The following is a 15,217-nucleotide window of genomic DNA, read 5'->3' as shown; positions in this document are numbered from 1 at the left end:
ATATGTATGTACGGAGCCGCGGCCACTCGACTTCACAAAAATTGAAGATTTACCAAATATTGGCAAATAATTCAACGCGAAATATTACAATATGACTATTTTCGAATTGGCGAGAAAATTGGCATATGGGCATATGAGCATATGAGCTCGAACTTAGTGTTATAGAATATTTTGGATTTTTCAGCGTCGTTGCGACTAAAAAAATCTGACCGCTGCGACTGCGCCTATGAATGTATTTTGTTCTTGCAGTCGCTCGGCTTATAATTTTAGCTTTGGAAACATACGCGTGCAGAGGCATAAAGCCAGTGCTTTGTGTGTGCTGTTGTATGTACATACATACATATGTATGTATATACTAATATGCATAGTTTTGCTGGGAGTCGAGAATGTATGTATATGTATGTACGGACATACATACAATAGGGCATCAATATGCCAATACGTGAGGTAGGTCATGGTTGCTTCAGTACATTGAACTTTTGCTTAATTGTTTCTTACATGTGTATGCATACATGTACATACATATGTTTGTAGTAAGAAACAGTTTAAACAGATTTTGTTACTAATCCAAATATACATACTTACGGTAACATACGAATATGCTTTTTTATCCTATAAAATATGTAAATATGGAGGATATCTTGGGTTTGTTAAAATTATTCTTTTATTTATTTTGAATATCAAAACTTGTATACAAACCATGGATGAAAAATTACAGAACAGAAATAAAAACGTAATGCCTCAAATGCCTTGCAAAATGCTGTCGGTCAATTTTATTTCAAACAAATACAGTCGAACTTCCATATAGTGAATTCGCACGGGACCTGAAAATCACTTCACTATATAGAAACTTCATTATAAAGAAACATTGATTTTTTATGTAATTTTATTTAAAATAATCAGTGAGTTTGGTTTGAATTACAATCTTCCATTTTTCATTTTCAATAAAAGCTTCCAAATCATGTAGAGAGTTGAAAACATTAATCGGCACGTCACTCCTCATTTCCACAAAGGTTCTAATTACGCTAATGGATGAAGCAGCTTGTATCAACGTAGGTAATGCCTCCTCAGTTTCTGCCAATTCTTCAACGGTCAAATCGTGTTCATCGTTATCTGAAATAATATTTACATATTAAATTTTTGTTTGACTATAAAAAGATAAATGCTTACCAGGTTCAGCTGGAACTCCGCGACTTTCAAAAATGCTGCTGAGAATATCTTCTTCGGATGGGTTGTCCCAAGTCTGCACACCATTATCAACATTTACGTAGTCATCAAACGATGCTTCGATATTTGCTACTTTTTTAAATGAAGACTGTAAAGCAGCCAAATCTGATATTGAAAGAAGGTCCTCTTCATCCCAATGCTCAAATGTAATCTGCATGGCATCTTTTGAAAATCCAGCCTTTTTAAAACAGTTGGCAATTGTTTCTGGTTTAACATAGACATTCCATACATTGCTAAGATTTCGAACTGCTTGCAGCAAGTCTATGGCCATAACAGAATTTCCCCCATCCACTTGAGTCAATATATTCGTTAAAATTCGTTTTCTGTAATGTTGTTTCATGTTGTAGATAATGCCTTGGTCCATTGGTTGAAGTAACGAAGTCATGTTGGGAGGAAAATAAGCGAGATGAATGTTTCTCAACTTGTCTCTTACATCTTTAGGGTGGGCAGTACAGTTATCAACAAAAACCAAAACCTTTCTGTTTTGATCACAAAATTTTTTGTCGAGTTTTACAATCCATTTCGTAAAAATCTCACTGGTCATCCATGCTTTTTTGTTAAACTCATAATCGACACCTAAAGATTTTATTCCCTTGAAGCACCTCGGATTTTTGGCCTTTCCGATTACCAGCAATTTTAGCTTTACTGATCCAGTCATATTGCTTCCCACCAGGACAGTTATTCTCTCCTTGCTTTGCTTCCCACCAAAGCATTTTTCATTTTTGAATGCCAGTGTTTTAGTTGGCAAGCATTTGAAAAACAAAGCAGTCTCGTCGGCATTAAAAATGTCGTTAATGTTGTAATTTTCAATTAATTTCGGTAAGGCGTTCGTTACCCATTCATCACGGTTTTCTATGTTGGCGTCAGCACTTTCCCCACATAATATCTTTTGAATAACGCCATGCCGAATTTTGAACTTGTCTAACCAACCTGTACTTGCCGCAAATTCGTGGTGTCCTAGTGCTTCCGCAAAATCTTTGGCCTTTTGCTTCAATAATGGTCCAGATAAAGGGAGATTCTTACCACGTGCAACGAGTAACCATTTCAGCATTGCTTCGTCAACATCCTCAAAATGACAAGGTCGAAGTCTTTTGCGTTTGGTATTTACTGCCAAATCCTCCGCATTTTTTAAAATCACTTCCTTATTTTTTAAAATATTTGATAAAGTGCAGGGAAGAGCTCCGAATTCATTGGGAATATCTTTTTTTTTTCTTTCCTTCATTAACTTTGTTAATCATTAATACCTTTTTTTCAACCGAAATGCTGCTTCGATGCGTCATTTTAACTTCAATCACTGAATAAAACTGTAATAGCTCAGCTCTTTCTGTTTTAATTTTGGGATTCCCCTCATTACAGTTTGTCCACATCTAACTGTAATTTTTTGCAACAGAAAACTTTTGAAAAAATTCACTGTATGGAGACAAAAACTTAGGACGCTTGAATTTCCAGCTGTAAAATTTGTTCATTATATAGACAACTTCACTATATAGAAATTCATTATAAGGAGACAAAAATACACCGAAAGTAGAACGAAAAAGCAGTGTCTTCGAAACCAGTTCATTATAAGGAGAGCTTCATTATATGGAAGTTCACTGTAGAGAAGTTCGACTGTATATGTATAACAATGCCCAATTTCTTTTTGTCCAAAAATAACAAATATATATGTATATGCAAATACATACGTTTCTTTGAAGTTTTCTTTTATTTATTTTAAATTTCAAAGTTGTATACTATCTATAAAATGCATACATATATTATTCCAAGTAATAAATCTAAATTGAAAAAAATTTCGTTTGCAAAGGAACAAATGAATGCATATTCAAATGTAAATATGATATATACATACATATGTAACACTATAAGAATTGAAGATCCAATTGAACTTTTGCACAAACATAGCTAACATAATACATATACATATGTATGTATATATTGATATACATATATTTACATACATATGTCAAAATACCAAAGCACTTGTATATAAAAATTTTCATCAAATTTGTATAGTTTTCAATTTACTAAAATGCACATACCAAGATGTGAGAGGTCGTTTTATAGTGCATTTTTTTAAATTAAATCAAAATATTAAAGTTACTTTGATTTGAAATGTTGGCGCATATAATAAATATTCAAATTATTCATCAATAATCATTTAGTTGAATAAATTTTCATTCATCAAGGGAACATACATATGTAGAAATGAACAAGCAAATTCTTTGCAAAATGCCGTCGGCTAATCGTCAATTTGATTTTCTACAGAAGCAAAAGCAGAGAACGTTATGATATACAGAGACCGTTCTCTGTGTGTAGAGCCAATATAGGAAGAGAGAATTCACTGCAATCAGCTCTGTTAAACCCCGGCCGCGGTTAGACTTCATTTTTGACAATTCACACCATTCGTAGCTCGTGAGACTTCTCTATATTTAACGTTCTCTGAGAGAAGTCTCAATGACTGAAAAGGCAGCACTTTTCAGGGGTACTCGTTTTGCGCGCGAGGTACACCACAGCCACATTTTTCACCAAAGTTAACAGTAAGGGGCTGAATTCTGTAAATTTAGCAGCAGTCGATAAGAATTTGTTGGTGATTAGAAGCAAAGAATGTTAGGTAGCATTTTGATATGACCTATAATATATTTGAATTTTCCAAATCATCCAAAATTATATACATATGTTATGTCTGTCTGTCTGGTGTCTGTAAAACTTTGTTGAAATTCCCTTCAACTGAATCAAAATCCTCTATAGAAAACGCTTCATTACCAGGCGCACAGGAAGATGGCATAAGCAAATGTAAATTTGTGAATTTATATACATTTGCGCATATGTATATGCTGTGTGTATGTATGCTCACCGGCCACAGCTCAAAATAAAACGGTACAACTTCGCAAGAAATCCAGCGCGCATTCAAAGGGGCAGCGCACATTCATAGGCACAGCATTGTATGTACAGTAACCTTGACATGTTTACAGGCACCTACAAATGCTCTGATTTCAGAGTAAGTTTCTAACTTTGCAGATATATGCATAGGTTTTGTGCACTTTTTATCAATTCAATTACATACGTAAAGTAATCTACTAATTAACTATTTGTCTACTATCAGTTAACATAAAATAATTGTTTCCAAATTTTCTCTTAGCAATAAAATATTCGAATCATACCTTTTTTTAAGCTGCTTGTTTTCTTCTGCAACTTACTGTATGCTCACGCGCGCACTTGACGCGCAGCAGCTGCGGCTGTCGAGCATTTAGAAAGACATATTTACATACATATTTTGATGCATACATATGTACGATGCCGCGGGCACTCGACTTGACAAAAATTGAAGATTTATCAAATATTGGCAAATAATTCTACGCGAAATATTCCAATATTGACTATTTTCGAATTGTCGAGAAAATTGGCATATGGGCGGCTCGTTTTATGAATGAAAGTACTTGCTTTTAGAGCTATGAGCTCGAATTTATCAATGAATTTTTTTATGATGAGTTTTTGTTGTACAGTACAATAGTTGAAACTGTTCGGCGCCGCCGCGACTCTTCAGCGCTATGGCAACTAGAATGATGGCCGCTACGCCTGCGTCTATGACTGCATTTTGTTCTTGTAGTCGCAAGGCATAGAATTTTAGCTTTGAACGACATACGCATTTTGAGGAATAGAGTGAGTGCCCTGTGTGTGCGGTTGTATGTACATGCATATGGTATATTAATAAGCATTGTTTTGCTTGAATTCAATTCACATATTTATATTTGCATATGCCATCTTCCTGTGTGCCTGGTAATGAAGCGTTTTGTATACAGAATTTTTTATTTGTTTGAAGGGATATGGGCACCATACAAATATGTACATGAATATTCAAAAGAAATTTGTTTTAGCATTTGTGAGGCAGGAATTTGATCATTAGGTTATTTACATGAAATATAAGGCGATGCTCGTGAGGTAGGTCATGTTGCTTCAGTGCACACATATGCGTGCAACATATACATATTTAATAAAGATGCAATTGAACTTAGTTGTCCCATATATCCAAATATGTACGTTTCTTTGAAGTTTTCCTTTATTTATTTTAAAGTTTTATACTATCTAGAAAATGCATACGTACAAATGTATGTATATTATTATTCCCTGTAATAAAATGTAAATTGAAAAAGATTTGGTTTGCCAAAGGAACAAATAAATGCATATTCAAATGTAAATACATATGTCGATATACCAAAACCCTTGTATGCTATGAATTAATTTCGACTCAAAACATTAGTAAAAATTTTCATCAAATTTGTTTAGTTTTAAATTTACTAAAACGCACATACCAAAATGTGAGACGTCGTTTTAAAATGAATTTTTTTAAATTAAATCAAAATATTAAAGTTACTTTGATTTGAAATGTTGGCGCATATAATAAATATTCAATCATTTTTTCTTCATCACCTTTGTCTTAAAATACAAATTGAATAAATTTTCGTTTATCAAGGGAACATAAAAATGCACAAGCAAATACTTTGCAAAATGCCGTCGGCTATTCGTCAATTTGATTTCCTACAGAGGCCAAAAACTGTGCAGGGCCAATATGCTAAAGGAGAAATCGCTGTAAAACATCTCTGTTAAAAGTTTCACCACACCCCGGCGGCGGTTAGACTTCATTTTTGACAATTCACACTATTCGTAGCTCGTGAGAATTCTCTATATTTAACGTTCTCTGTAAATGGTTTGCATATTTGTGTAAAATTATTTACAAGTTCGTTGGCTCTTTGTATCTGTCGATTACCTATATAATTTTGGGGCCTACTGTTATTCTTCCATTTTTTATTATGTGTCCTAGGAACTCAGTTTGCTTTTGAAAAAAAGTTAGATTTTTTTTCTGAGATTTTCATGTTGGCTCTGTGTAGTGTTTGTACTAAATTAGTGATGTCTTTCAGGTGTTGCTTAGGTGTAGCTGAGTATATCAGAACATGATCTATATATACATACATATGCACACATACCAATGAAGAGTCTCAAGAATGAAGGGTTTGGAATGTTGAGGGTGCATTTTTTTGTCCGAATGGTAGCACCGTTTACCGAAAATGTTGTTTTTTCTCTTTCTTTTGGTTTTACCATTTGGTGAAATCCTGACTATAAGTCTAAAGTGGTGAAATAGCTGGCTTTCCCTAAATAATTGGGAAAATTTTTCCTAAAAAATTGTATTTTATTCAAAATCAACATCGGCCCTTGAAACTTAACCACCCTCTTATTGAATCCTATGTTCTCTACGTTCACCAGTAAACCAGCTAGTTAGAGATAAAAGACATTTATCAATTATCAGTCTCTTAATTCCAAGTTCTTCTGGTTCAGATTTAAACATAATTTCATTTTATAATTTTCACCATTTCGCATTTTTGTCCCTATAAATAGATACCTGCGTGTGAATGTACGTGCATACGAAATATTATCGTTCAGTAGATATGATATGATATTATGATACTACCAAGGAGCCGAACTAACACGCTTTGAAATTCATCACTTGATTTAAACATAATTTCATTTTATAATTTTCACCATTTCGCATTTTTGTCTTTATAAATAGATACGTGCGTATATATGTACGTGCATACGAAATATTATCATTCTTACGGGAGCGTTGAAAAACAAATGCACACACAAAAAAGCATACACTATTTCCTGCGACAATATTTCTCGATCCCTAATCCATATATGCATACTATATATATGTATGTATGCACATATAAGCCGGCATACCGCGTCACAGCAAAAATATCACAAAAATTTGGAAAACTTCTACAATCTACAATCTCCAAAAATCATGGAGCTCACATCATTTGTTCGACTAGACACATAACGTTTATGGATATATAGGATAGCTAGATCTACCTTATCTCCCCATATCCAGGTGTCAGCGATTTGTTTTTAGAGTGAGCTTTTGCAATTCGGGGATTCCCCTCATCGGCAAGTCGCTCTTATATGACTCTGAGTTTCGCATTGAAAGGTATAAACTTTAATTGTTTTGAAATTAAATTTTCTTTTAGCGCTGTTTTGTTCGTTTTATAATAAGTAGTGAATTTATTTGTTGATTTATGGTTGTATTAATAAGCAGCACATTTTGATTGCTGGATTGAAACGTTTAAAGTGAGTGTCGTAAAGTTTTATTTTTCATTAGAATTGGCTTTCGCCTTCTCAATATCGTAAGTCTAAATTTTTCTAATTTCTTTTCTACGATTTTATTTGGCCGAAACGAAAATTGCAATTTTAGATCGCTTAGCAAAAGGAAAAGGATTTACGGCGCTTGGAAAACATTTTAATTTAGGTGAATCTACTGTAAGAGTAATAAGTTTTTATATTATCTTTCTCTTTCTGTTTTTGCATTGTAACTAGTTAACAAATTATAAACTTATGAAGAATTTGGATCTAATTTTGTACAATACAACTAAATTTAATAATGATCTCTATAAGACTTACGGAGAAGAGGGCTACTGCGTGAGCTGGTGCGGTTTTTTTTTCGTTCCATTTACCAGGGTCAATCAGGGCTGAGGCTTCGCTATTTACATGGTGACGTTGTCTTTCCATGTGATACTTAGCGTTTATGCTGATCGAAGTGGCAATTGATTCGAAGCCAAGGCCGCGTTCGATATCGGTGCTGCGGACGTACCAAGGTGCATTAACAGCGCTTCGTAGTACCTTACTTTGGAGTCTTTGTATGGATTTTATATTGGTTAAGCTTGAGCACCCCATAGCTGGATCCCATAGGCCCAAAATGGCTTAAGCACCTGCTTAGATAAAATAATTTTATTGTACCTATATGGAAAAGGCTGATGGTTGCCATAAGCCAGTATATATTTTTAAATCTGATTTCTAACTCATATTTTTCCTTTTTAACGTGAGCATTCCATCTAAGCTTGGTATCTAGCGTCATATCTAAGTATTTGGTGGTGTTGTGGTACGGGATTTGCACACCGTTTATGTGTAGTGGCAGATATTTGATTTTCTTCTGTGAACCACTTTTGTTTCGTTTAGTTTTATGCGCCATTTAGTGGTCCACTCGGAGATTTTATTTAAATAAATTTGAAGTCTTTCGACTTTGTCAAAGGCTTGTCAAAGGCGTTTTCGTTTTCAATGAAGTGAGTAAATCTATGGACTTGATCAGTGGTAGTGTGTTTTGTGCGTAAACCAAATTTATGTGCTGGTATTATATGTATGTATATCTTTGCTTAATAATTACGTTGAGACGTGTGGCTAAAAGTTTTTTGATCAGTTTTGATATAATTGGTAGGAGCGAGATAGGCTTATTAAACATAATTATTTCAGCAATTCTCCAATATATAGCGATATGTTGCAATTTGAATGCGGCGTTCATTATTTCAGTAAACTTACATATTGTACATTGAGGAAGTTGTTTTAGAACTTCAGCAATAATTAGCAATTATACCCGGGCGACTGTTTTGATTTTAGCTTATTTATTTCACCAAGGGATACCTATGGCCACGAGTGCGTTTTTCTGCGACCATAACTTTAATATCTTTCTTATATTTGTGTCCTAAAGTGACAAACTTTTTTTCCGAACGCACAATAGTGCAAACAAGGACGGGAGGCAAAAAACACAGGAATCCCAGAACCACGCTTCTCCGATATTAAAGTTCAAACGCTCACCATTTGCAGGCAAGATGGAACTCTAAACGGTACGGTAGATGGACAGCAGGACTTATACCCGATCAAAACAAATGGGTAGAAAGAAATCACGGTGAGGTTAACTATTACCTCACACAGTTTTTGTCCGGACATGGGTCCTTTCCACAAGTATTTGTGGCGGATGGGAAAAGTGAGCCTATTAAACTGCAAGGAGATACTAAGTATGACGATGTGGAGCACACCTTCTTTAAATGCGAGAGTTGGAAGAAAAATAGAATACCGTCTCAAATTTCGTGGAGGATATTATGCGAAAAAAGAAGCGTGTAATGGAAATTTATGCTGAAGAGCATTGAGCATAGGTTTTTCAAAACAGGCGACCCTGGACGCAGGGTGAGTAAGTAAGTGTCCTTCTTAGGACGCCATCTTGGCCCTCTATCTTGAATCAATGCGGAAGCAGTCCCAGGGTGGAGGGAGAAATCCTTGATCCAATCCATATAGTAACGAAGTAGCGACGGTTACTATATGGTGCGAAGGCATTTTTAACGAAACCTCATCGCCGAAAAAAAAAACGCCAAGGCGGCCACGTGTTTCCCCACGAGATTCCGTGCAGGCAAATTGATTAGCATTTCGTTTGGGGTGGTCCTTAAAGCACCAGAGATGCATAAAAAACCTTTGGACCTTGCTCATGATTTTAGCGTAACTCGTCTTTTGAGCAGATGGCCACCATACAAGTATTCCATATATTAATATTCGTCTAACCAACGAAGTATAGAGCCAATCTGAAACGCGAGGTGTTAACCCCCTTTTAATACCGACCGATTTTTTTCAGGTATATAATACAGCGTTGGCCTTTTATACTCTTTCCTCAATATTAGATTTCCATGTAAATTTCCTATCTAATATGAGTCCTAAGTACTTGACATTTTCTCTCCAAGGAATCTCCATACTCTTAAAAAGCAGCGGGTAGATTACACTAGCTTACGAATTTTCACTTTCAAAAATGGTCCTCGACCAAAAAGCGTTTTTTAGACTAATTTGAGGTCGCTGAAACCAAAAATGAATTTTATTTCTTTTTTTTTTTCAAAGAACGGTTTCCGAGATATTCCCAAAAAACCTGTTTTTTGGACAATAGTGCAGTTATTACCTGCAATCTCGAAAACAGTGCGCGCCATTTCTTTGAAGTGCATAAATTTCGAAAGGCACACATATAACCTACATGGCAATATATAATTCGTGTCAATGGAAGTCATAGTTTTCGCAAAACAGCTGTTGAAAGTTAAAAAAAAGGCATTTTTGACGTTTTTTTCGAAATTATCAAAGTTTATTAACTTTTTTCTGGAACAAAAAATTTTTTATATCAACATAAGATAGGTTTTCTGAAAGACAATTTTGTCACCTACACTTTAAGCTTAAGTTTGTCTGAATCGACGAAAAATTGTAGAAGTTATCACCCATAAAGTCAACACGTGTGATTTTGCAGATTTTGACTTGGCTATGTTTGAGGTCGGAAATACGCTTTTACTCTCAAACTTCTTCTTTTATGTTGCACGGAATCTTCACGAAGTTGCATCCAGCAGTAGTCGCTCATCATTCCTTGATCCCAAAAGCCCTCATAACGCTTTGAAATCGTAGCAATATCTCGCTCGTCTTGTTCATCACTTTCAGCCCCCAAATTCGGAGAAAAAAATCCAAATGACTGTGAAGTAGGTGCATTTTTAACGACATGCGAGCACCCGTTTACAAAAACAAAGTTAATTGTACAATAAGTTTTCCAATAATTTTCCAATCAATTTATATGATAAATATATTTTGGAGTATGTATGTTTTATAATACTAACCAATAGTTTTAAAGTATTTCATCATTGTATGAATCAGTTGACGGTCGTTGTTGCTCATGTTGTTTCCCAAGAATCCATGAACAACTTTTTGGAAAGCTTTCCAAGCTTTAGTTTCGGAACTGTCAAGGCATTGTTGAAATTCTGTGTCCGTAAACAATTTCTTTATCTGTGGACCGACGAATATACCCGCTTTGATTTTCTCTGTTAACAATCTTGGGAACTTGGTTTTCAAGTATTTAAGGACTGTGTTTTCCGGTTTTTTTGCCAAAGCTTTCACAAAATTCTTCATTAGCCCTCTGTCGTCGTGCACAAATTTATACTTGCAGAAATATGGCGCCACCGAAAAATACATCAGGGGACATCAGAATTCGTTTTAGAGGTATGATTCCTTCAGCAAAGTTTCTTATTTTGATCCCTAGAATACGATTTTTACAGAGCAATGAGCGATTTTTAAATCGACTCGCCCTAATATACATATATATATATTTATTTGTATGAAATAAATATTGTTTTTAACCTTGGACTGATGAGGTGAAATTTTTCAACGTATATGTAGAGGTGGTAGTAAATTTTACACCATTTTATTTATTTTAATAAAATATAAATTTTTATATTAAAATCGCTAAATAACTATATAGGCCGATCTAAATTAATTTCAGTTGCTGTAATTTAAAAGAAAAATACAAAATTTTTTGTTGTTCAGAAAAAAATATTTATTTGATTTCAACAGCCTTTTTTACACAAGGAAAATATAGAGGCACTCTTAAAAAGTTTATAAAAACGTAAGGATAAATTAAATGGACTCACGCTGCGCAGTTCTGACTGCTTTTTTATACTTTTTCAGTTCGGCCTTATAGGCTTGCCAATCCTTTGACCTTCTCGTTGCCTTGGCGAGATTAAATAACGTTCTATGGTATTTTTGTAGCGAGGTTAGTTGCTTGGTCCACCAAGGTGGTTTATACTTCCCTCTAAGCCTAACAGCCGGACAACTAGCTATTAAGGAGCATTCCTTTAGTTACCTGATTAACCAATATATCTATCTCCCAGTTCATTATTGTGAATTCCCCAGGTTGTTTTTCGAATATTTCTTAACTTACCGACTTGAGGGGATCTAATGTCGATTTCAAATTCAATGTACCTAATGCCTGAGAACGAATTTTCGTTTGGAAGTCGCCATCTCTTAACGTGGTTGGAAAACACGCCATGATATCCAGAACTTTCTCTCTGTTCACTGTGACAAAACACAAATTTTGCTTTCTAGAATAAAGTCAAGTAAAGACTCACCTCTAGCGTTAGTGTCGCTACTACCCCACAGGGTGTTATGTGCATTTGCATCGCAGGAGAAAACCTGGTGTTTCTTCTTCAAAACTGCCTCTCTAACGAGCACCCGAAGTTCATCCGGAGGGCGTCTTTTTCATAGGCCAAATAAGCGGAGGCTAGCCAAAAGCCGGTTTTCCCATGCTTAATGCTGGCCGCCCCCAGGTCGCCGCTACTGAACTGTGGAAACAACAAAATGTTGATGTTATTTCTAGTAGGATTCAGCTACGAACCGGACTTGAATGTTGTACGGCAATTAGTTTGAAGCCCTTCAATCCGAGTCCTGGTATTATGTTGCCGCATATCCATGGCTCTTGAATGAGGGCTACGTCAAGATTACCGGCAGCCAAGCGGACAGAAAAGTGCGCGGACGCAAGTTTAGAGTGGTGGGGATTAAGTTGGATCAGTTTCATGTGAATCTGTCCATTTCATCTCCGCCATCGTGACAACAGCGTCCTCCTCCAAGATCTAGTCAGCCTCTCAGAATCGGTTGAGCTTTGGCTGCAGACCAACCCTTCTTCAGTATCGCTACGCAAACCGGCCTTATCACTCTCCTCATCTGAGTCCAAAGCTGGCTCGTCGCTGCGATAGATCCGAAAGGTTGCGTCAACAAGCCCGAACTTTACCACATTATTTTTTTGTGCCAATGGGGCAAGCGATTCTCCATTGAGGATGAGCATCACCTGTCTTCTCCCGTCTACTGGCACTTCTACTCTCCCTACCTTCTAGTTGTGAGTTGGCAGGCCGCTACTGCATGATTTAATTTTTCTTTCAATTTTGTTCGGCTCTGCTGGCTTGGCCGGAATTCAAACTGGAGCTCGAGATCTGCTTGGAATTTTTTCCTTACTAACCGCTTCGAGTTTGTCTCCCGGCCAAACCTCTCCTACCTTGGCTACGGCCAACCTGTAGAGCGTGACTGACCTAACGTCTTCGCAAGCTATCAGCTTTGCCCTACCTTGATACCAGCATGCGTCATGACAAAGGGGAGGAGGTCCGGGGTCTTCCTCAAGGATCTTGAGGTAAAGTCGGGTGATAGCCTAATCATTCCAACTCCATTTTTCCTTAGGAATGGCCCCTTCCTCTTCTCCCTTTTTAATGACGGCCAATATCTCACCGCCGCCTTTTGCGACCTCACTAAAAGTTGGGTATTTATGGCCACCTACTTTTTGTTTTTTGGCGACCTTTTCTTCCGCTTTATCTGCGAATCATTGACTTTTAGGAGTATCACCCGCCGGTTTCCCAAAGTCGGAAATTACTTCCTTTGTCCATTCCAGTGATTTTGCCTGTTCTTCTATTAGCTGCTCTGCTGCTACCTCTCCTAGTCTAAATAAAACCCTATTGGCCGCCTTTTTTACGTAGTGTCTTTGCTTAGAGGGACGAACATGTTTAGCGATTCCCCCCTGCCCTACAGTTGAACTTTGCTTAGAGGTACTAGGCCCTTCTAGGGCAGACTACCGGTTAAACCTGGAAGCAGGTGTGGACCACCGTTCCCTAAAAGAGGTTGAGGTGGTATGGGGATTGCTCGCCCTAAGCGGAGTTGATCCCGAAGACGGGTTTTCCTTGGAGACGGGTTTTACCAAGCCTCCTCACCCCGCGCTGCCTCCTGCAGTACTCGTTCTGGGACCAGCCCTTTCACTCAAGCCCCCTTTATCTCCTATTAATGGCGGTCTGACAACTACCTTGCTCGCAGCTGTGGCAGCAGTCGGATTCAAGTTCGTCCCTTTTTGTAGGTAGGACCGACTTCCTTGTTAGAAATATTTTTCTTTAAATTTATCTCCATTTTGATTCCACGAGTGTCGGACAAGGGAGGCCCATCTGTACAGAGGTCCGTGTGCACAGGTAAGCCTAGATAGAACCGTAGGTCGCCAAGTATCCGGAGCACCCCGTTCGCGATTGGGCTATTTTTGATCTGGGTCCCCAGCCAGCCTAAACCTCGGCACTGGAGGAATTACACCTTGTTCCAACCCAGATAGTTTCAATATTTCATCATCTAAATCGGAAATGTTGGTAATTGACTGCTTGGTGAAGTGCATCCCAGATATTAGACAGATGTCGATTTTTTCGGTTTCTAAAGTCATTTCCAGTTCGTTTTGATGTTTAAACAAGCCGTTTGCATTCCATAGCACTATTTTTAAAAATTGGGTCAGGTATTCATGTAGTGTTTTTTTTCGATTTTATGCTACCTCTTTTCTAGTGCAGTCATATACTCGTTTTGTGTCGTTATTTTTTCCAATATTTGTTGTAGGATGTTGGCGTTGCCGAGTGATTTTTTTTTACTGCCTGTGAGAATGTGGGTCTTTTAAGTGATGTAGTATTGCATTGTAAAATTAGTTTGCGGGTAAGATTATTTGGGCAGCTTTCTATAAGCTTTATATTTATATTTTTGCCCTGTAGTTCGCAGGATGGGACTCGCCACAATTGCAGCAGTTTGGTTGTTGTTGTTCAGGCTTTGCTTCTCTACGCATTTGACACTCCTTGGTTTTCTTGCCACAGTAGTTTTACGTGTGTCCATATGCCTGGCATTTTTTGCATTGCAGTATGAGTTTTGATTGCCTTACAGCTTCAATAGTGACATCAGAGTGTAAAACTGTTTTTATTTCATGTATTTTCTTGATGTTTTCACTGGAATCAAACGTAAGGAGAAACATATCTAAAGGCTCTTTCCATTTCAATTTATTGATTGCGCTGACGGCTATCAGTCCATGTGTTTAAAGATATGATATTACTTCTCCTGGATCACTCGTATGAAGCAAGTTTTTTAACAACCGGGATTTCTTGTTTTCATATTAATTTTTTTTTCTAATATAGTTCACTCCGCTCGGGAGCATAGGGCCTCGACAAGACTCAGTCTCAGTCTTGCGTTCGTATCGTTAACCTATTTTGCTTTCTGACAGGGTAGGTGGTTAGCAGCCGTTACCAGTCCTAAGTAGTGGGAATGCCCACCTGTCGTTGCTTAGGAACAACGCCTTCTTATTGCTTGAAGCGCCATCTGTGTGGCACATTTTTCTGGCAGAAGGATCACACAGATGGTTGAGGACTTCGCTAGATTTAGTGTGTCTGTGCTATTACCGGGATTGCCCGCTTCCTCTTGCTGGCGCCACTGATGCAATGTGTAACTGTGTGTTTTTCTTTGTTTTTTGCTTGTTTTAGCAGCCACAATGCATATAAATGGCTGACTTTTGTGTGGGAGTAAGGATGGGAAGGATAAGGTTGTTGGG

The 15,217-nt window shown here is 37.1% G+C and overlaps 1 protein-coding gene across 1 annotated transcript; it reads right to left on the bottom strand.

Annotated features, from left to right (window-relative positions):
- Window positions 1-793: 793 nt before the first annotated feature.
- LOC128869362 (tigger transposable element-derived protein 4-like) lies at window positions 794-2,744 on the bottom strand. The gene is made up of 2 exons (XM_054111902.1): window positions 1,171-2,744; window positions 794-1,113 (listed from the first exon to the last, which is right to left on the bottom strand). Exons 1-2 carry the CDS (start codon window positions 2,447-2,449, stop codon window positions 887-889), a joined length of 1,506 nt encoding a protein of 501 aa, XP_053967877.1. The 5' UTR covers window positions 2,450-2,744; the 3' UTR covers window positions 794-886.
- Between the last annotated feature and the right edge of the window lie 12,473 nt (window positions 2,745-15,217).

The sequence above is a fragment of the Anastrepha ludens genome, chromosome X, assembly GCF_028408465.1.
Source record: "Anastrepha ludens isolate Willacy chromosome X, idAnaLude1.1, whole genome shotgun sequence".
Classification (NCBI taxonomy): Eukaryota; Metazoa; Arthropoda; class Insecta; order Diptera; family Tephritidae; genus Anastrepha; species Anastrepha ludens.
This window is presented reverse-complemented; position numbering and strand designations above follow the sequence as displayed.